This window comes from Lygodium microphyllum, chromosome 5, assembly GCF_053477565.2.
Source record: "Lygodium microphyllum isolate KBCC chromosome 5, Lygodium_microphyllum_v1.1.10, whole genome shotgun sequence".
NCBI lineage: Eukaryota > Viridiplantae > Streptophyta > Polypodiopsida > Schizaeales > Lygodiaceae > Lygodium > Lygodium microphyllum.
This window is the reverse complement of record NC_141139.1, coordinates 54,152,064-54,174,839: the sequence shown is the minus strand read 5'-3', so window position 1 is coordinate 54,174,839 and position 22,776 is coordinate 54,152,064. Positions and strand designations below refer to the sequence as shown.

The window sequence follows — 22,776 nt, the reverse complement described above, 5'->3', positions numbered from 1 at the left end:
AACTTTTCACATCAGGCAGAATAAATCAATTTCTAGTTGTTGCTGCCTGCACTTTATAAATATGGACACAAAATATCTCCTGATTGGGCGACCAAACTTTGGTTTGCTTCTGGATTCTATGCCGTCAACCAAGATTGCTTTAGTCTTACTGAAATTTGAAGTATGGCTGCTTTATTTTACTGGGAGTTATGATTCTATGAATATGATACACTTTGCCATTCTTGCAGGATCAATTCCAACCACTGAAAATTACAGAAAATTTATGGCTGCTTTAGTCTTACTGAAATTTGAAGTATGGCTGCTCTATTTTACTGGCAGTTATGATTCTATCAATATGACACACTTTGCCATTCTTGCAGGATCAATTCCAACCACTGAAAATCACAGAAAATTTATGGATTATTCCAAAATGGAGTACTCCACCTGTATGTTATCTTACACACGTTTCTAGGATTTTTTTTTTTTTTTTTTTGGTGACATCTTGACAATATATTTGTTTGCATGGTTTGAATATATTATGGTATTTATAGGGCCAGTGAGTCTAATCTTTCCACATTACATAGCCAGTGGTCAACAGTGCATCATTTTGCACAATCTTCTGTGCATGCTGCTTATGCAAGTCACATGTGCACAGCGTCTGAAGGCTATACTCTGCCTACATTGGATTTGAAACTCTGTTGTTGAAGTAGATCATAGAGTAATTCTGTTGTCACGTAGACTTTGGTTAAGCTGCACTCCTCATTGGATTTAAATTGTGGAAATCTGTAAATGTGAGATGTCCATGACATGAGTGGAGGAATAGTTTCTGAATCTCCATAAAGTTAAATATTCTCTTCAAGTAAGAGACCCCAAGCTTTAGGTAGGGACATCCATGTAGAGTGGCTTTCAGCATTTACATATGTAGCTGCCTGGCTAACTAGTACCATAAGAAAAAGCTGCTTAGTGGGGATTTCCATGTTGCAGGATTCTTCAGCCACAAACATTATTTTGGATCCAGGACTTGCCTTTGGTACCGGTGACCATGCAACAACAAGGTTATGCCTGCATTGCGTAGCTACTGTGGTGAAGGGTGGTGAGTCAATCTTGGATTATGGAATAGGATCAGGGATTTTGGCCATCTCTGGTTTAAAGGTCGGCATTTGAATTGATACAACTTGGAACACGTGATGCATGGCTGATTTTTATGGGAAATTGGTTATAAGGACTCAACAGTTGTGAGCTGATATGCAGCTTGGAGCGAGCCGGGCTGTCGGTGTGGATATTGATCCTGTTGCAGTTTCCTCTGCCAAGCAGAATGCCTCACTGAATGGCTTTGGACCAGATGTGTTTCAGGTGTTCCTGGCTGACAGTAGTAAAACCAATCTTTCAGGACTGGAAAATGCAGGTTTTGATATAGTTGTTGCAAACATTCTTCTAAATCCTCTTCTGGAACTTTCACCGTGCCTTCTGGGCTATGTGAAGCGTGGTGGGGTGCTTGCTCTTTCAGGAATATTGGAAAGCCAGGTAACAGTGCATACCCCTTTATGCACAGTCCTTCTGCTTAATGTGCATCACTGAATGTATGCCTGTGCACATTTTGTGCATGTGTGTAGATACATGCATGCATTGCATGTGCAAATGTCTGTCCATGTGCATGTTTTTATGAAGCATACATGAGCTGCCACTACATTAATGTTCTCAAACCTTTGCAGGTGGAGCAAGTTCAAGAGAAGTATGGCGAGTACTTGGAGAATGTTCGAGTACTGAACCTTGATGGTTGGGCTTGTGTCAATGGAACAAGAAGACAACGATAGGTGGCTGGAGGAAACTTCCATGCAATTATGAGCAGAGTCCAAGAAATTAGAGATATGCTGGATAATTTACTGACTGTGGAAACTTATTTACATAACAAAGAAGCATGAACTGCTCAATTAGACAATTTGGCCAATTATTTTGAAGTACATCTATGTTGCTTGTACAATGAGTGCATTGATATTGAGTAAATATTTATGCAGACTTGCAATTTTTAGTTAGGTCAGAAGTTCTCTTCCCATTTTAAGTGCATCATATGCCTTGCCTTTTTGGGGTCTTAACAAAGTGAATTATTCTATAGCAAAAGTAAAACCACCCCAAGGGTAAAGATCAATGGAGTATGAGAATATTAATTTTCACCATCTAAAAGTGCAAGCTATCTTCCTCTCAAAAGTGATGTGTCAAGTCTCTCGATATTCATTGTGTTAAGGATTATGATCCTAACTTAAAGATCTAGACTTTATTAATGATTTTTGCCAACACTACCAAAAGTCAAATATTTAGGTTTCGATGTTTCAAATTGGAAGAGGACCACATCTTTGAAACAATCATTCACCAAGTGTTTGGATATTTTGCACTTAGATGAGAGGATTGTGTATCCCAAAATATAATAAGCCTTTAAGAAGTGGGTATAATAAGTCTTCAAAATACACTAGTTTGATTTATGTTTGAACTTAAAAACCATGCTTTCAATATTATGTACATTGGGTTCTCTTTTTAATCCAATTGGGTTTAACCTTGGTAATTATGAGGAGGCTTCTCTTTTTTCTTTTGATTTAACCCTAGCACAATAAGAAGACTCTTTTTTCTTTTTTCCACTTGTGATGTCTTTCAAAGTTGTAGTTGCATTTGTCCCAATGTCTTATCAAATAAACCAAAGAATACACTAACTTTTCGATTTTTTTTCTCTCTCTCTCTCTCTCTCTCTCTCTCTCCTATTGTATGTAGATGACATTGTATTGATAGCTGACTCTCGAGAGGGTCTATAGAGACACTTGGATGCATTACACTCCTATACTTGGGACAATGGGCTTTCAATGAACCTTGGTAAAACCAAGGAGATGGTATTTAATATTACACCACAGTGGGTCAGGAGATCAGCACCTAAATTTACATATGGATCTGAGAAATTGGAGTATGTGGTTTTTTATACATACATGGGAGTCTTATTCATAGGGTCCACCTTTTCCATTCAAGAGGCAGCAGACACTAGATTGACTCGCGGATACACAGTACTAGGTGGTTCGGAGAGGATGTGCTCACAGGTGCAATTCCAAGAACCTCGCACCAAGCTATGGCTCTTCGATACATTGGTCACATCCACACTACTTTATGGAGTACAAATATGGGGGCCCAGTCTTGACCACCGTAGTAGATCAGGGCGCACTTATGATGGATGGAGGTCGATGGAGAAACCCCTAGTGTCCATGATATCTAGGATGATAAGATGTAAGGCCTTAGTGCCACATGAGATTATCATAGCCGAGCTAGCAGCTACATCGATTGTGGTAAAAGCCCTCACCCGATCGATCGCATACATACATAGTCTATGGGACTTACCCAAACACAAATATGTACGATTGTCCCTTGAGTCCTCTAGGCAACTTGCTAGAGAGGGTGATACTTCATGTTGGTATGTATAGATGTCGGCTTGGTTTGAGCTGCATGGCTTTAGTATGGACAAGTTACCCTTCCATTACTCCCTTGATGCACCATCTCTTGATTTCCCATGGGATCAGATGTACTATTGGCCAGTTGCGTATCTCCTCACATCAGTTAGAGATTGAGACCGACAGATATAGATCCATCCCACCAGAGGAGCACATATGTTAGATATGCCAATTAGAGCCAGAGACAGAGGAGCATTATATATATTGCTGCCCAGCATATTATGGGGTCCGTGGTTGTTTCCACAGTTTCTTTAGAGATGAATTTGGACCACTATCAAGAGTCATGGATTTAACCGATCAGCGATGCCTTGGTCTATTTCTTCTTGAGATACGACGACTTCATGACATGCGCCTCAGGAGTACAACTGCTCCAGGACACCGAGGCCCTTCGTAGAGGCAGCTCAGAGACTTCTTTGCAAAGGAGACTCAGAAGACTTCAATACAGTTATAACCACAGTCCACACAAGAGCCTCTCCCATCGCCACAATCCACACAGAGACAAGGAGTATTGATTGATCAAGCCATTCAACTTAGCCGATCCAGATGTCCTAGGCCTCGACACAGACATCGACAACACCTTCATAGGCGAATACAGGGGATTACTGCTCAAGCTAGAGCTAGGCTCTCCATACTCACATGAGATTGTATCATTTGGAGCTCATTGTTACTAGATAGAGCCATAGTTGGTTTCCTTTCTTATTTTGCATTGTGCTACATATTTTTCCCAGACAGTTGTACCATCATACACATGATTGTAACTCATGGTCTCATAGGTCATTTTGGCCTTTTGTAGGCATTAATATATCATTTCATTCATTTCTCTCTCTCCCTCTCTCTCCACCATTTCGTCTCCTCCCCTCCTCGACTCCCTTTTCTTCCTTGGCCACTCTTGTTCCCCCCTCCCCCCCTTTCAAAAAAAAAAAAAAACTCATTGGTTTTTTGTTTGATGTCTTCATTGTTAGGATCTAAGGTGTCTCCATAAATCTAGGGGAGTTCATTAATATCCTTTATAACCTAGATGAGTCATTTAGTAGTTGATTAAAATATTATTGCTCAATCTCCCCTTGGGATATATCGAGTTTAGTTGAAAATGAAATTTTGAGTTTTACTTTACAAGGGAAGCATAAATAGGCCATCCTTAATAGTAGTCTAATCTTCACCTAAGAAATGTCACTTTACAACCAATTAGATGTGAGAGTAGAGCTAACATTGCACTTGGTTCAATAAGAGAGAGAAATAAGGGGGAGTAGAACATCAATTCCTTTGTCCATAAGGCATACTCTTACATTAATTTTCTAAAATGATGTTCAAGTCTAGTAATTATTCTTTTAAATTTAGAGGGTGATGTTCTAATAACTCTATTTAGTGTTTAGGAAAGCTACTTGACTTATGGAGTCCATCTAATTGTAGGTGATTGGTCGTTGTAACAGAGGCCTTCCACTTTTCTCTATGGGATTTGTTTTAGTTATCTAATTAAGCACAACATACTACCACATTATTTGATATATAAAAATATCTTCATTTTAGTATTATTTATGGATGGTTCATTAACACAGTCTTAGCTCAAGACAAACACTAGAAAATAATATTTCGTATTGATTCATAATAATATATAAAAAACTATCGCTCCATAGAGATATAAAATTCCTCTCTTGGAAGAGAAGGCAACCATCCCACTTAGGATGGAACCTTTCAGTCATGGAAGATTGGGTTATATGTGATGACACTTCTTCTATGGACAATAGGAAATTTACTAGCTTAGAGCCCCACTAAGCTTCTTTGAGCTTTTAGATCCATCTACATAATAAGGGTAATTATAACTCAACGATTTACCCTAATAAGCACTTGAATGATCCAAAAGCAAAGATACCTACATCCTATAAGAGCATGGGATCCTCATCTACAAATGAATTTTCAAGCATCTCACAAGATGCTAAGATACGTTGATGTGGGCCTAAACCAGTATACTTATTATTTTGTCTGACTGTTAACAAGCACGGATTTACAAGGTAATATAGTTCATCACATTTTAGATACAAAAGTAGTCACATAACCGTAAAAATAATGTTTTAAAACACTTTTATTCATGTTGTATATAAAAACTACTTTTTAAATTCCCATGTTACATTCTTAAAGAGGAAATATGATTCTAGAATTAGTATTTTATAAGTTCTCATTTTCAACCAATATAATTTATGAAGCCAAAACAATTGCTCTACAAGCATTTTTTCTCTATTTCTAGTTATTTCTTGAAATCTTGTAACCATGCATACAATCATCCACGTAAAATTAAATAAGAAAATGTGAAGTTGAATTTTTTAGTGAGTTTAATAACAATAATTTATCTAAACATGATTGTTATCATTGGGCCATCTTCAATTGTTGCATGGGATTACCGCATCATTGAGTTGACGTGTGATCATTGTAACTTCTAGTTACACAAGTTTCCGGGCCTCTTTGGGTTGCACTTTAGCTTGTGGATGAGCCTAAGCTTCAAGAACGGGTGATGGGAGCATAAGCATTCTTTCTACGTGTTTTCGGAGTGATAAGAAATAGTCTTCTAGTCATGAACTTCATGAACATATGAGAATAGCTCTAAAACTTGGGCCTATTGTTGCTCATGGTAGAGCAAAGATTTAAAAATGCTAAAAAGTTATTTGAGTCAGTTTAAAGGCATTTTGACCTTCGAATCATCTCTCGAGCCCAAATCATAGAAACTAGGGCTAGAATAAGTGGCAAGGGATTAAGAGAGTGTGAAAAGACTTACTACAGATGTAACATTGATATTTATTGAGCATAAAACCCAAATCTTAGCAAAATAGGTACCAACATGGAGAGATCTCAGAGAAGATTGTGAAGGCACGATGGATGAACTCTTGAGTGGATAAAATGGCTAGAATCCTCATATTTTGAAGAATAAGCATCTCAAGGGACTATCTCAAGCTTGAAATCCATGGTCTTTTGCCAAAAAGGCAAGGCTCAAGTAGATGTTTTGGAAAGAATAGCTCAGTATTTTGTTTCGTTTTGACAATATATTTTTGAACTAGTCTTGTTGAGCGTGCCCTTCTTCCAAAAAGCATGCTTACTTTTAGCCTTTTTATTTTTACTATTTAAAAATTTCCAAAAAATACTGCTCTATTTTCTTTTCCCTTCTTCTATTATTTTATTGTCTCAAAAGTGCATTTTCTCCCTATTTCTTATGGGTAAGGTTTAGTGTACTCCTAGTTTTAGATTAATATGTTACAACATTGTGAAGCAACTAGTTTTTAATGCTACAATTTATTCTTTTAAAAGTTCAGTCGCATTTAACAATGTGTCAATAATTCATATATCATTGATTGAAGTACTTATTCAACATCTTTTACACATGATTTAACTTGTTTCTAAATGCATATTTTTTAATTGATTTGAACAACATAATGGGAACATTATATCCTCCTCTCCCTTAGAGAAATCAAGAAGTCCCCATCTCAAAACTTGAAGTATTATTTTAAAAGAGTTGCCTTGTTGACCCAAATAGCATTCTCTTAAGGGTAACCCTTTCATTATGTAAGTTGTTCTCTTAGGATTTAACTCCTTAGAGGCTTTTTCTTTATCTCAAGGATTCTCTGGATTTATGCTTCCAAAATGCCTTGGGAAAGCATAACTATTTACAATTATCAAGTACATGTTCTAGATTATGTATATAAGGCTTGAGTAGGATTATATGAGATATAGTAGGGACCTTGAGATGGGGTGACAGTTTGAGCTTATAAACTAGTTTCCCCATTACCTTGGTTATTTTATAAGGTTCATGGTACCTTGGACTAAGATTCTAATGCTTTCCTAAGAATACTGATTTTCTTTTTTGGATCTCACTCTTAGGAAAACCATATTGCCTTCTTTGAATGTTCATACAATCCTTCTAAGGTCTATATAGGATTTTTTCCAATCTGAGACATCTTTGATGTTGTTTTCAGATAGCTTGAATTTGTTGGTTCATTTCTTTAGGCATGGATTTTGGATACTTCCGTCCTGGGAGGAGCAGGGTTTAAAAAATTCAAATATGTGTGGCATTCTCGTCCATACAAAGCTTCAAATGGGGACATCTTGATTGTTTGTCAATAACCAACATTGTAGGCAAATTCCACAAGAGGTAGATATTCAATCCATAGTCTTAGTTCTCTATCACCATAGGATCTTAGGATATCTTGAATGGTTTGGTTCACTCTCTTTGTTTGGCCATTAGTTTGTGAATGATAGGTGGTACTAAAGCACAAATTAGTTTGAATGTCTCCTTGATAAAGACTTGGGAAATATCATATGATTTGTAAGTGGTCTTAAATGGAATAAAGTGAGCAAAGTTTGGTCGGCTTATCATCCACTACCATGGTAGATTCATATCTACCTACAGTTGTAGGTAATGAGACTATTAAGTCCATGCTTATTGACTTCTATTTCATTTGAGAAATGCCCAAGGGTTGTAGTTCTCCAAGCATCTCGATTATTTCTACATTATCCCTTTGACAAGTTAAGCGATGGGTTACATATTGTGCTACATCTATTTTTGGTCTTAGCCAATGATAGCTTCTACAAACTGCATCTAAGAGTTTTGATGTATCCTAGAGATTCTAGCAATCAAGCTATCATGGGACTTCCATAAGATCTTAGCCTTAACTCCCAGTCTGGTGCACAAAGGTGACCCTGGTGGTAAAGACACCCATTGCTTGTATATTATAGTCCTTTATCTTGGCTTGCTTCTCGTCAAATTTTTGCCTTGGGATACCTTGGCCATGAGCATCTTATAAGCCTTGCCTTGATAAATGGATTGGTGTAAAAGCTCTTGATAGGATTGTATTATGTTGACATAGCTCTCAAGCTTTGAATCTTAACAATATTGTTAAGGAATGATTTCAAGCTTAGGGAATCTACAACAACACTATCCTTTCTTGGGAAACATTTGATTTCAAAATCAAACTTGTGTATTGTTTCTATCCACCCTCTTTGCCTCATGTTTAGGTAAGCTTGGGTGAAAATCTACTTAAGACTTTTGAGGTCTATTACTAAAGTGGACCTTCTTTTTCCCAATAGGTGTCTTCATAGCTTTAAGGCATGGATCACTACAAGTAACTCAAGATCATGTATGGCATAATTTAAGCCGTAGAGTTTCAATTCCTACAGATCTAAGCCACAAGTATTCCTTCTTGTACTTGTACTCCATTGATTGCAAGTCCACTTGGATAGGTTATCATTTCAAAAGGTTGTTTGAAATTTGAGAAATTTAGTATTGGGATAGTACTTATTGTTTCTTCAAATTTATCAAAGCTCACTTGGTGTTCAACTATCAATATGATCACAATGTTCCTCTTCAAGAGATTAGTTAAGGGTGTTGCTATGAAGGAACAATCCTTGGTGGAGATTCGATACCATTTTGGCAACCCCAAGAATCCTCAAATTTCCTTGGTTATCTTATGTATTAGTGATTCTATAATATCCTTCACCTTTGCAAGATCTATGAAGATTCCATTAATAGAGACAATGTATCTAGGCATTCAATTTTGTAAGAAAAAGAATATACACTTGCTCTTCTTGGCACAAAGTTAATTTTCATGGAGGGTTTGTAATACTATTCTGAGATAAACTTCATGATCTAATGTTTTGGAGTATACCACTACATCATCAAAAATCTGCCAAAGATGGTTGAATGATATCTTACATCAGTTGATTGAAAGTTGTGGAAACATTAGCTAACCCAAATGGCATGATCAAGAATTCATAATGAGTATATCTAGGAATGAAGGTAGTCTTTGGAATATCTTGGTTTGATTCATTGATTTGGATGTGATAATATTCGGTTCTCAAGTCTATATTTGAAAATATATTTTTTTCCATGATCTAGGAGTTGCATCAATTTTGGATACTCGTTTTTTACTTCACTTGATTTAGTCCTATGAAATCAACACAAAGTCTAAGGATTCTATATTTCTTATTTTGGAAAAGAACTGTTCTACCTCAGGTAAATTTCTTGGGTGAATGAATCCTTGCTCAATAAATTGCCTCAACAATTCCCTAAGCTTGATGGTTTTATATATAGACATCTTATACGATTGTTCGGATATTGGTTGAGCTCTAGAAGTTAGTCCTATTTCATGATAAACTTGGTGGTTTAAGTGCAATTAAGTTAGCTCTTATGGAAATACATTTTTGAAGTCATTGATCCAAGAAGATAATGTACATTCTTTGGTTTTTTGGAACTTGTTTAACTAAATCATGTAGGCTTGTTGTCCCTTTCTCAATATTTTTTAGATCATCTTGCCTTAGCTAGTTGGTGGACTCTAGTTCTCCCAACTTTTCCATGTATCTTTGGGGTGTTTCCTTCCAAGTCTTGGAAAATTACTTTTATTTTGACACAAAGAAATTGGGATTTATTATTCTTGAAACAATCCATTTCCAAGATACAGTCATAGGATCCCAATGGTAGAATTTCAAAATTTGGCTTCAATAACTTGATTGTCTAATTCAAATTTAACATTCCCCACAATTTCAATAAAGGAAATTGCTATGGAATGTGTGGGCTTACATGGTGTGTCATGTATTGGTGGCAAGCCTCTCTGCCCCCCTTCACATGAAAATTTTGGGGAGGGTAGGCCTTACAAGTCACACTCCTTCCCTTCTTACTCCAAATCTCTTTCACATTTGCCTTCTTCTCTCGCCTCTCACTCGATGTCCAATATTGTGTCCAGCCTTCAAATTGAGATCTGAAAATTTTTGCTTGCGCATCTAGAACTCTCACACTACTGACATTTGATGCTGTTAGTCTCGCTACTCAAAAAAAATTATGAAAATCTAGAACTGCCACAAGGTTTATCTTGAGATGTCACTTTAAAACCAGTCTTTCATTGACGCTTAAAATGATCAAATTTTCCTCAACTGCTTCCACTGGGCTTGCTCTCCACTTAAAATGTTAAATTTTAGTACACTTTTGGCCCATCATTCAACTTAAAATCCTACTCTCATCTTGAGAATCATTAGCAACAAGAAGTAGACACTCTCCATAACCCAAAGTCTAGAATACACTACATGATGCCTTATAATCTTGGCAACTTACTCTTAATCTCATAATTGAATTCTTGCAAAGTAATTAACCATTGTACTAGGAAATCGAATGGCTGCAACTTATTCATCAATAACATTAGTCATTCTGCCTTTGTGTAAAATACTACTTTCTTGTATAGGATATAGTGCCTGAATTTCTTTGTGCAAAAACCATTCCTAGGGACAATTTTTCTGATAGGGGTAAAGGCACCTATGCCTAACCGCCCGTGTATTACTACACTCACGTTACCCGCACCTACATAGTATAGGCGACAGGTGCCCATCACTGTCACTTCATTCTTTATTCTTTCAGTGACATTTGAATAAAGGGAAGGCTGGCCACACATTGTGACTGTTAGAGTTCCCACATCTTGAGTCTTTCTCTCTCTCTTGATCTCTTGTCCCATCCGCCATAGCTTACACCTCTCTTGCTTCTGCTTCCTCATGCTTTCACTTGGGATTCTCCCTTTATTTGGTATCAGAGCCACGTTCTTTCGTAAGCTTGAGCTAATTTGACATTGACTCTCATTCGAGATACCTATGACAGGGTTTCACCATTGGCAGCCATAGCTCCACCTCTTGAGGTTCATATTGAGCTCTCATTGCTCTAGGATATCTCAAGACATATTGGGGAAATCTTAGGCAATCTTGAGCCTACATTGAACTTATTTCAAGGAGTATTTAGCTCAATATTCAGGGCTAGAAATACAAACACATTTTTTCAGCGGTGGCCACTTTCAAGCACTAGTGCTTGCTCAACCACTCCCTAGCATTGGACAAAGGCTTTAGCATTGTTTATCACTTCTTCTAGCATTGACCATTTATATTGAGCATTGATTTTGAGTCATTGATCTTCAGCTATTAACTGTGCAAACATGGTAGCATGCTATCATAAAACATGGACAACCATATCTTCAATGTTTAGAGCTCGTATATGCTTCTCGGGAGGCCCCTATACCTATGTTTTGTTATCGAATACTTGGGGGATCATATGTCATTGGTTTGACATGCTATTTGACTAATTTGAGCACTCTTTTAGCTCACTTTTCTCATAGATATCACTGCTATCATAACAGGATTGAATGCTATTTATCTAAAAAATGTCATGCTCTTGGCTTATGTGATGCTCTCGAGATGCTCATTTGATGCTGCACACTTGGGGAATGTTTGTCCAATGTATTGGAATGATTTTTTACTCATTTGAACCCATATTTGGCTCAATTTTACTGTCATTTTTACTATTGTAATAAGCAGGGCTGAATGTTTTTGTATTAGTAAAAGCATACATCTATTGCTTGTTGATGCTTTCCAACTTCTTGGGATGATACATTGATGTCTATGGTTGATGCCACATGCTTGGCCATGCTCTTGGCTATGTACTTGATGTATCTTGGATGCTTGGATGCCACTCACATGAGGATTTGAGCTTTGTTTGTTCATCTGGAATCTAATTTTTTCTTCCAATGGGAGCTGCTTACTTGACACTTGAATGCCACATTAAGCTTTGGATTTTATTTGCAGTGAACTTGAGTATGCTGTGCCTCGTTTTCAGCATGTTGTAATTGTAGACTCTTGTATTATTTATGAGAGCAGTCTCATCCATTGGATGCAATTTTGGTCATAATTTATGGATAGCTCCCGAGTAATAGTTAGTGTCATTTGCCTATGTTATCATGGTTCTAGTTACTACATTCCAGCCTCCATAGCTACAACCATGCTCTAGATCCACATTGTCAAGCATTTTTCTAAAAATGCAAAACCCCTAGTCAAACTATAGTTAGGTTTGATTTTTGTTAGCTTAGTTGTTTGCATGACAGTTTGTTTTCGTAATTGGATTTCTTGTGTTTGTTTAGCTTAGGGTTTGTTTCTGTCATTTGGTTTGGTTTGTTGAGTGTGAAACTTGATAGCCTTGGTCGAGCTTGGTATTTTTTTGGATAGGTTGGAGTTGGAGTTTGTTAGTAGTTGGGAAACATTGTGGAACAACAAGCCCCTATTCGTGCCTACACCCTGATAGAGACAATTTTTAGCAAGCAGTTTGCTATACGCAGTCTACATGGAAGAAGTATTCGTTGGAAGAAGGACTTCATCAATTACCATAACCGCAAAGAAGAAAGATTGCAAAAAGACATATTAAAAAAAGAGAGAAATCAAGCCTTGTAAACCCAACCTTGAGCTACACTCATCCCTCTAATGAGATTTCGAGTGTGTGAGGCTGTTTGAGATTTTGCAGGATGTCCAATCAAACCATGGAAGATTTTATGACCGAAGTTGATTTACCGGAACCAATGATGGAACAAAAATTTGACCTAATTATGATGCAACTTCAAGAGGAACGAAGAGCATGTCAAACTTTGGAAGCTCAACCCATTTCTAGAATGCCCTATTTCAACTTTGAATGCTTGAAGATGTACCTGAGGCAATCCACAAGTGCAAGTATATATCTGGTTTGCTTGGTCACTTCTATGCAGAGGTGAACATGTTCAAGCCAATGAATTTGGAGATTGTAATTTCTTTAGCCCATGATGCTGAAGACGAAATTCGTGGGCGAGAGAAGCGACCACAACAATTTTCAACTAATGGTAACTTTGGTACAAAGCAATTCAATTCTAACTTTTGAAGATTCAATCAAAATCACTTTGTTCCTTCTTCTTTCTGTAAACCTTGGACACACGACCCCCTCCTTTACCCATCAAACACAAATTCAAATCCTAAGGCATATTTCCATCCAAATCCCAACATACTTAAACTCCCAGCCATTACCAATAATGTTTCCAAAGCCAAGCCTATAGTTTGCTACAAGTGCCACCAACCTGGACACCTAGCGATGAACTATCAATCCAAAAAGCCAACTATTCACATCAATTACTTGGAAGCAATTGAAGATAAATACCGTGAAGAAATGCCAGATTTCACAGAAGATGATGATGATATCGGTACTACTTCAGATACTTTACCAAGTATGCCAAATCCTCATTCATTATTAACAATGAAATATCTTGTGCATGGTAAAGAAAAGATTTTTTTGCATGATGATGGGAGCACACATGATTTTATTTCTGCAAATTTGATCAAAGAATTGAATTTACATATTGTTCCAACTCATCGCATAAAAGCTGCATTCTTAGGCACTAGATACAATGGTACACAAGAAGTTCATGATTTAGAAATTAAAATTGGTGATCGTGTTGAGCACAGAAATTTCTTGGTTGTGCCTTTACAAGCTAGTGACATTATTTTAGGAATGCCTTGGCGTCACAAATATAATCCCGATATAGATTATTCCACACATTTAATGAAAATTCATTCTAATAAAAGACAAATTACATTACATGGAATGCACACCTTTGATAATTTTCCATTGCTTAGTCACACACAGGCTAAATGTGCATTAAGAAAAGGTAGCAAATCATACTTAGTATGGGTTAGATGCATTGTAGGCACGCACAATTTCTTTCACAATTTAAAGATTATTTTGCTACTGATTTACCCCCTGGTTTACCACCTACACGTCTTGAAGATCATAAAATAGACTTAATCCCAAGTTCTCAACCACCATGCAAAGCACCTTATAGACACAATCAGTTTGAATAGAAAGAAATCCAAGTCCAAGTTGAAGAATTGTTAACCCTGTAAGAGAGGGTGGGACTTAATAAGGGGGAAATACTAGCTACACTGGCTGGTATATAAGGTGAGAGAGACTTAATTTTTCATTATCAGATAGTTAATACAAGTCTTCTTTCTCCTTCACCTTGCTCTCCAAGCTTCCATGTTTTCTCTCTCTCTCTTCTTGTCTTTCTCTCTCCATTTCTAGTCTTTCTCTCTCCTCATACATGTCTCTCTCTCTCTTCTGCTCTTCTTCTTCTTATTCTCTGCAGTCTTCTCTCTCTTCTTTCTCTCTCCCAGTCCCTCTCCTTGCCAATTGGTATCAGAGCTTAGGTTCTTGGTCCCAGTTAGTTCTTCATTTTACCCAGTTACAACTTTCTAATCACATGGAATTTTGAGTCATAGGTACACTGGTACAGGGAGCAGTAGGGGAGTTCCCAAAGATTTCTGGAACGCAAGGACTGTAGGCAGGAGAATTAATGGCGGCTTGGACCAAGTTTGGAGGAAGGAAGACCAACTTTGGCAACTTGTTGGTCATTTTTGGCCCATTTTGAAGGTAAACTCTTAGGAAGTGTGGTCACAAGAGTTAGAAGAAAGTCTAGTTGGGGTTACTTTTCAGGGCAACTCTTCTCTCTCCCCCTTTCTCAAGCTTCTTGCAAGCTCCCATGGAGGTAATCAGCCCCAAACTCTGCTCTTCCTCTTCCATGGAGTTTGCCTTCCTTTCCAGGGGCTCCATAAGCCTTTGAGCTATAGGGCAAGTGGTGGAAGTGTTGTGTGAGACCTCTTCTCCCCTCTAGGCAGCCCCCCGCATTTCACGACACAAAATCCGGGCTGATTCCAGGCCAGAATGACAGCACAACAAGCTTCGTCTCCTTCTTGGCTCTCATTCCGAGCTTCTTGCAGGTCATTTGGGCAAGATTGAAGCCTCCTTTCTCATCTTCTTGGACTTCTCTTCCATCTCAGAAACCTTGATCATATGCAGTCCATGGCAACCATGAAAGCTTGGCATCAAGCTCAAGAATCTTGAAGATTTTGGTCTCTTCTTGGTCCCGAGGGTTCACTCTTTAAGCCTAGCTCAAGATTTGGCCATAAAGAAGCACAGGAAGAAGATTAGAAGCAAGATTTGAAGACACGCATTTGTGGGAAGCCATGGCTATGGAAGTAGAGCTTCAATTTCATCAAGAGATCTTCATGGGAAGGTCCTGAGCCATCCTATCTCCAAGATACAGCCACATTGGAGCTCATTCTCAAGATTTGAAGGCTTCTTGGAAGCAAGAAAGCATTATGGAGTGCCATTTGGAAGGAATCCTTCTCTTGATTGGTCTATGCAAGAAATGCCCTTCCCCCATTGAAGAATCATTCTCCCCCAAGCTTGAATTCATCTCTTCTTGACGGAGCACAACCATTTTTGAGCTATGGAGCATGCAGGATCAAATTGGAGCTCTCATGAAGGAATGAAGTGGCATTAGTGGCTGCAATCTTCATCAAACAACACAAGGTAACCAATTCTTGGCTCTCATTCTCTCCCATTAAGCCTCTTGTTGAATCTTATCCACTTGTTTGAGAGGATGCATGAGTCCAAGTAGGTAATAGGAGTCCCAAACATTGTATGCATGCTGAATATTAATCTCAGTCATTCTCATTTGATCCTATGGCATTGGAATGGATTTTATTCATACTGAAGCTTCATTGAGATTATACTTTTGCTTACCCATAACCTGTTTGGCTTCTTATGAATTGGCTGAGCCAAGAATTTATTAATAAATCCATTGTATAAGGGTGAGTTGGCAGTGAGTCACTGCCGGTAAGATCTCTATTCCTATTCCCAATTCCAATTCCATGCACTTCATGAAAAGCCAAAATTTCCATTCCTAAAATGCATCTCATGCTGGGTGTTTAATTAATAAATGTCTGCCATGTATATTCCGGGTGAGGAAAAGCCCGATGCTAGGCGAGGTGGCAAGACGAAAGAGGGGTGATCCCCCCTTGCCATCAAAGACCCTAAAGGGGTGCACAACCCAGCTCGGGGGGAACTTTGCCCACCTCTCGGTGATTTGGAGCCCAAAATTTGTTTGCAGGTGCATGTATTTCTTGGGAAATTGAGAAATTGACTTGGCATGATGGAAATTTTGATGACTATGGCATGACACACTCTTGTGTGCATGGGATGTATGATTGTACTCCAGAAAATGTATCTTTAGATACATATGCAGCTATGTATGCAATGATTTATGAAAATGTATTGCTTCACTTGGATTGAAGATGGATATATGTATCATGGGATACACCTATGCAGTCATGTATGCAGTAAGGGAAATGGTTATGCATGTATGAGAGTCTATCTTGTTGGATATGGTTATGGGAATGCTTACTCTTATGCTCGGTAATGCTGAAGTGATGTCAAACATGCTAAGGGATACTAAAGTGATGTATGATGCCAAGCAAACAGTGACTACCACAGTGCAATAGAAGGGGAACCCAATTTCAGCCCTCTTGTGACTATTTCAGGGTGCTGTAGAGAAATTGCTTGCATTTGCAAAGGTGTTGCCACTCCCAAGAATTGAGGTGCTGACCTTGGAGAGTACCCTCAAGCCTTGCCAAGAACCCCACTCAGTTTTGGATACCCACTTGGAGCATACCAAATACCTACAGCCCAATACAGGCCTTTCCTAGGTGTAGACAGGGTGCTGGACAAAGCTAACTTGAAGAGAGCTCAAGATCAAATGAAGCTTTATGTTGATGACAAAAGATAGGATGCGGAGTTCCAAGAAGGGGATTTGGTGCTCTTGAAAGTGCCTAAGTCTAGATATGCCTCCCTTAAAGATGGGTCCATCAATAAGTTGGCACACAGGTTCTATGGACCATACCGGATTATCAAGAGAGTAGGAGACTTGGCATATTGATTGGCATTACCCCCATCTAGGAAGATCCATAATGTCTTCCATGTGAGTCAGTTGAAGCCCTTCATTGGATCAATAGTGGACTATGTTGAGGAACTCCCACCGATAGATGAAGAAGGCATCATTCAATATATACCCGAAAAGGTCATAGGACAAAGGGAAAAGAGGCTTCACTCTCACTCGATCATGGAATACTTGATTAAGTGGCAAGGTTTACCACTTGAGGAAGCTTCTTGGAGGCCTGCTTCAGTTTTGGAAGAGTTCCCATACCTTTTAGAAGTAGATTTAGCTGAAATCTAGCTAATTATGGCCCTGTTTTCTCCCAGACTGATTACATACAACACTCTATTTTAAAGCAGATTTTATTCTGTATTATGGACAGCAATGCACACCATAGAGCTGAAGGTAATTCTTGAGAGCTCCATCTTGATGTATAGCACACCCCATTCGGAGTGTCCCATAGAAAGTTATGACAGATTCACTACAGCAGGGTCTTGTAGTAAACAGCTTGCTCTCCACTGTCTGCAGCCCGCATTTAGTCTAGATATTTGGGTCAAAAATCATGTTTATAACTTCCCAATAAGGCCCATGTCTCGTACATACCCCATGACCTATCATACACAATAATACCTCTTCATTCATCAGTATACCCTTGTAATAATGCAACAGAGTAGTACTTTGATCGGCCCCTCCCAGTTACCACACGTGCCCAAAATTGTTTTTGAGAGCAAAAATCTTTGGGTGGGGATGGAATGTAAGAGAGGGGGGGACTTAATAACTGGGAAATACTAGCTACATTGGCTGGTATATAAGGTGAGAGAGACTTAATTTTTCATTATCAGATAATTAATACAAGTCTTCTTTCTCCTTTACCTTGCTCTCCAAGCTTCCATGTCTTCTCTCTCTCTTCTTGTCTTTCTCTCTCCATTTCTAGTCTTTCTCTCTCCTCGTACCTCTCTCTCTCTCTCTCTTTTGATCTTCTTCTTCTTCTCTATAGTCTTCTCTCTCTTTTTTCTCTCTCCTAGTCCCTCTCCTTGACAAACCTGAGGACACATCAGGCCCAATAGTTCTCCTTTTGGTGCACATGTCCTATTAGTTAAGAAGAAAAATAATACCTATACAATGTGCATTGGCTATCGTGCCCTAAACAAGATCACTGTTAAGAATAGATATCTAATCCCTAGGGTAGACGACCTCATGGATAAACTGCAAGGGACCACAATATTTAGCAAGATAGATCTCAAATCTGGATATCATCAAGTACAATTGGATACACCTAACATTTTCAAAACTGCATTTAGAACTCAATTTGGTCATTATGAATTCCTTGTTATGCCTTTTGGTTTGACTAATGCACTAGCCACTTTCAATCAAATGATGAATTGAATATTTTTGAAGCATCATTATTGTGTAATTTTTTTATTTGATGATATATTGGTTTTCAATAAGAACGAGAATGAGCATTATGAACATTTATCTTTGGTTTTCAAATTATTGAAAGCGAATCATTTATATGCTAACCCTGAAAAGAGTGATTTTTTCCAAACCCACATTGAATACTTAGGACATATCGTTTCTTCTTATGGTATTAAAGTTGATCCTTAAAAGATAAAAGCAATTTTGAATTGGCTGATCCCTAAAAATGTGCATGAGTTACGTTCTTTCATAGGTCTTGCTAGCTTTTACAGAAAATTTGTGAGAAAATTTTCATTGCTTGCATTGCCTTTGAAAAAATTATTAAAGTTCAAAGGTTTCTGTATATCATTGGTCTGATAATCAACAAACGTATTTTGATTTATTGAAACGTACTTTAACACATGCACCTATTTTGCAATTACTTGATTTTAATCGACCATTCTTTCTAGTAGTCAATGATGCTAGTGGATCAAGAATAAGAGTTATCCTTATGCAAGATTCACATCCCATAGCTTATTCTAGTTGCAAACTTAAACCCTCTGAACTGAAGTATTCTACCTATGATAAGGAATTGCTAGTTGTAGTACAAGCCTTAAGTCAATGGAAACACTATCTAATGGGATCTAAATTTATGATCAAAACTAACCAACAAAGTATCAAACATCTTCTTAGTCAGCCACAAATCTCTGATTGTCGTATTAAATGGGCTGCTTTTATTCAAAGTTTCCATCCACTTATCCAATATCAACCTGAAAAAGAGAATGTTGTTGTCGATGCATTAAGTAGAAGACCAAGTATCCATAATATCTCTCTTACATCTTTTGATTCCCTTATCCCTATGAAAGTTACCTATGACCAAGACCCCAGTTTTCAAGCTGGTTGGAATAAATTAGTTGCTAATAATTGGATTCCAATTGATTCATTGTCTTATTCTGATGGATTTATGTTTTATGAAAAAAGGTTGTGTAACTGTTCCATTTAGATCATTTGTGTTGCAGGAAATTCATTGTCCCCCATATCAAGGCCATAGAGGTATTATTTCTACTTTACATACATTGATTGAAGATTTTTATCGGCAGCAAATGGAATCTAATGTACCTAACTTTGTATCTGAGTGTTTAATTTGTCAAAGAGTCAAGCGACACCATGGTAAGCAATATGGTTTATTAATGCATTTACCAATTCCTGAACGACCATGGAAACATATTTCAATGGATTTTATAACCGATTTGCCTAACACCCAAGCTAATCATGATATGATTTAGACTATTGTAGATCGATTTAGCAAACAAGCATATTTCCTTCCACGTGCAAGAAAACATTAACTACATCTCAAGCTGCACAATTATTTTTGAAGACTGTTTTCATTAACCATGGTTTGGCAAAAGTTATTATTTTAGATCATGATTCTAGATTCTAAAATAAATTTTAGACTACTTTTTTTGCTAATTTAGGTACTAAGATGAATTTCTCATCCGCATTTCATCCTGAAACTAATGGGCAAGCAGAAGCTACTAACAGTACAATATTAGAACTTTTGCGTGCATACACAATTTCAAAACCACAAACATGGGATACACACTTGCATTTACTTCAATTTGCATACAATAATACACCACATATGGCTACACATAAAGAACCTTTTGAAATCATTTATGAACATAGATTGCCTACACCTGTTACTTCATTGTCAAACAAAGTTAAATCTGTTGATGATATTGCCAATATGCATGCTACTATTTTTTTTTGAAGTTAAAGATATGATTGCGAAAGCCCAACAATCATACACGAAACAAGCTAACAAGAGAAGAAAAGCCACGACTTTTAAAGTTGATGATTATGTTTGGTTACGCATTGAAAAGAGAAGATTGCAAAGTGTTGAGAAATACCCTGTTGTTAAGTTAGCCCCTAGATTTTATGGACCTTTCAAAATAATTCACAAGATCAATGACAATGCATTCAAATTAGAACTACCCCTACATTGGAAAATCCACAATACTTTTCATATCAATTTGTTACGACCTCTTAATTTACTAATGTTGAAGCTACAACTTATGGTCTCTACAATTTGAATATGTCGCAAAGAGGGATGTTGGAAGAGAAGGCATGTCTAGCATGAAGAATGAAATTTGGCCTCATGTGATAAAGATCATGCAATTTGAACTTGGGGATCAATTAATTGCTTCTTTGGATAGTGTTTTTGATGTTGAAGATAGAGATGACTTGTTTGATGTGTGTTGTCTGATGCTGCAAATGTGTTTTCTACAAGTGCATTGACTAAGATTGTTGATATACATGAATTAAAGATGTTGATGATATAGATGTGGTATTTGATGATACAAATGCTTCAATTAAGTGTGTTGATGACACAAATTCTTTACTTGAAGATGCAAATGTATTAGTTGAAGATGCTATTCAACTTGATGTATATGAGAAATGTATAGAAGAAGTTGAGTTGAAGTCACCAATTGTGACTATTCCAACTACTATAGAGGTGCTGAAGCACTTAATAAAAGGTGAGATGCTTGATGAATACTTAGGACGACATATGGTAAATGTGCATGATATATGTGATGAGATTTCTTTGTAAGATGAAAAAGGATGTTTAGAGGGATGTAGTAAGGAGGAATTGGAAGATATTAAGCTTATGCCTATGCAATTATTGGATGTTGTTCTAGAAGGTTTTGTACCAAAAAAATATTCTTTTCAAGGTGATTCCCTACCAAATAGTGAGATATATTCTATGGAGTCATATTATGTATTGATACATAATGACAATTTCAAAGCTAGAGGGGGCGAAGCTACTCCACCCATGTTTGTACTTATGTTGTAGGGTAGATAGAGGGACAATATACTTTTATGTGCATGATGATGGAGAAAACATGAGTATGTTTTGTGGGCTAAAACTATTTGAGCAAAGAAAAAAAGGGATGTGGGAGTACTTGATGCTACCTTATGATCCAAGGGGAGCTACTGGCTATGATATGCTTCAAAGTATTACGTGTCAACTCTACATTTGGTCTAGGTAGTTTTAAGAATTCATGATGCATGGTATATATGGACATATGCTATTTAGGATACATGAAATTTTGATGTCATATGATTCGGGAGGTGAAAATTGGGTTGGTCACATGCTTTTATAGACAAAAAAAAATTGGGTTTACGGTCCAAGAAGATGCCATGATGCTCTTGACCTATGGATGTTTACATGTTGGCCATTTGATCCAAGAGGTGGAAGATGATTTATATGCTTGGTTGATTGGATGATTATTATTTGGCCTTTTGACCCAAATGGATTTGAGTGTTACGGTACATAAGGATGTACAGGTCTAGAGGAGGGTAAATGTCATGTGGTTTGGAAGACATTTTATAAAAACATCCAAAAAAATAGCTTACATGCGTTGCTCTTCTCCTCATCTCCCCGCGCATCTAATCCTCATCTCCTCGCGAGTCTAATCCTCATCTCCCTGCGAGTTTAAACCTCGTCTCCCCGCGAGTCTAATCCTTTCGAGAGGAATCACCCCGGCACACCATCTCTCCGAAGAGAGAAAAAGAGTGATTTATAGGTTGAAAGTATGGCCCCAAAATGGAGGGAAACACGCATCAGCAGTAATCCCACATCCAACAATGAAGCCATTGGCCAAGGCATTTCTACGAATATGAATACAATGTCAGGTATGGATAATTCATATCCAAATATCTAGGTGCGAATTGCCATCTTTGCTATTTGTGGAGGCATAGGCATACGCATGAATTTATTTCAACAAGTAGATTGATTTTATTTTTTTGATAATTAATGAACTCATAGGGGATCATAGGTTAATTCTTTTCGCAACCATAGATGGTCTCGCATAGATTTATGCATATGGCGCATTGAGGTTTGCACAAACCGATGTACTCAAATACTTTTCATCCTAGTGCTACGCAATGAAGTCATATGTGGCATAAAGAACATAAAGATTACTTAAGGGTTATGCACACAGACGGTGCATGCATGGGAAAGATTATATGACACATGCATCAATGATACATAAATTGATCTCGCATTAAAGTCTTGCTAATATCACGAGCTATTAGTTCATTGGGTTCTTGAAGTTATGCGTAGCTAGTGCAAACAACAATCATTAGAATTATAACTATGATGCCTTGAGATCCATTCGATAGCGACTATGTTTATCAATCCTATTCGGGGTTGGGTTAGATGCAACAACAACCTTAGGGCAAGCGAAGAGCTCAAATATTAGGAAACCCTATGTTGAAGGAAAGACCAATGCTTTTGTACTTGTTGGGAAGAAGGTTGGGTTATCGATCAACATAAGTGA

General features: G+C 37.6%; 1 protein-coding gene across 3 annotated transcripts in view; it reads left to right on the top strand.

The window, feature by feature from the left end:
* The window catches only part of LOC148035834 (ribosomal protein L11 methyltransferase-like protein), a 66,296-nt gene extending 64,140 nt beyond the window's left edge, over positions 1-2,156 (top strand). For 2 of the 3 annotated variants that reach the window (XM_087677847.1, XM_087677849.1), the window contains exons 5-8: positions 360-425; positions 964-1,131; positions 1,231-1,503; positions 1,692-2,154. In XM_087677847.1, coding sequence (XP_087533973.1) covers positions 360-425; positions 964-1,131; positions 1,231-1,503; positions 1,692-1,793 — 609 coding nt within the window. In that variant the 3' untranslated portion in view covers positions 1,794-2,154. Of the gene's footprint in view, positions 1-359; positions 426-963; positions 1,132-1,230; positions 1,504-1,691 lie in introns of all 3 variants that reach the window. The other variant, XM_087677848.1, reaches the window with a different exon arrangement.
* The last annotated feature ends 20,620 nt before the right edge of the window (positions 2,157-22,776 follow it).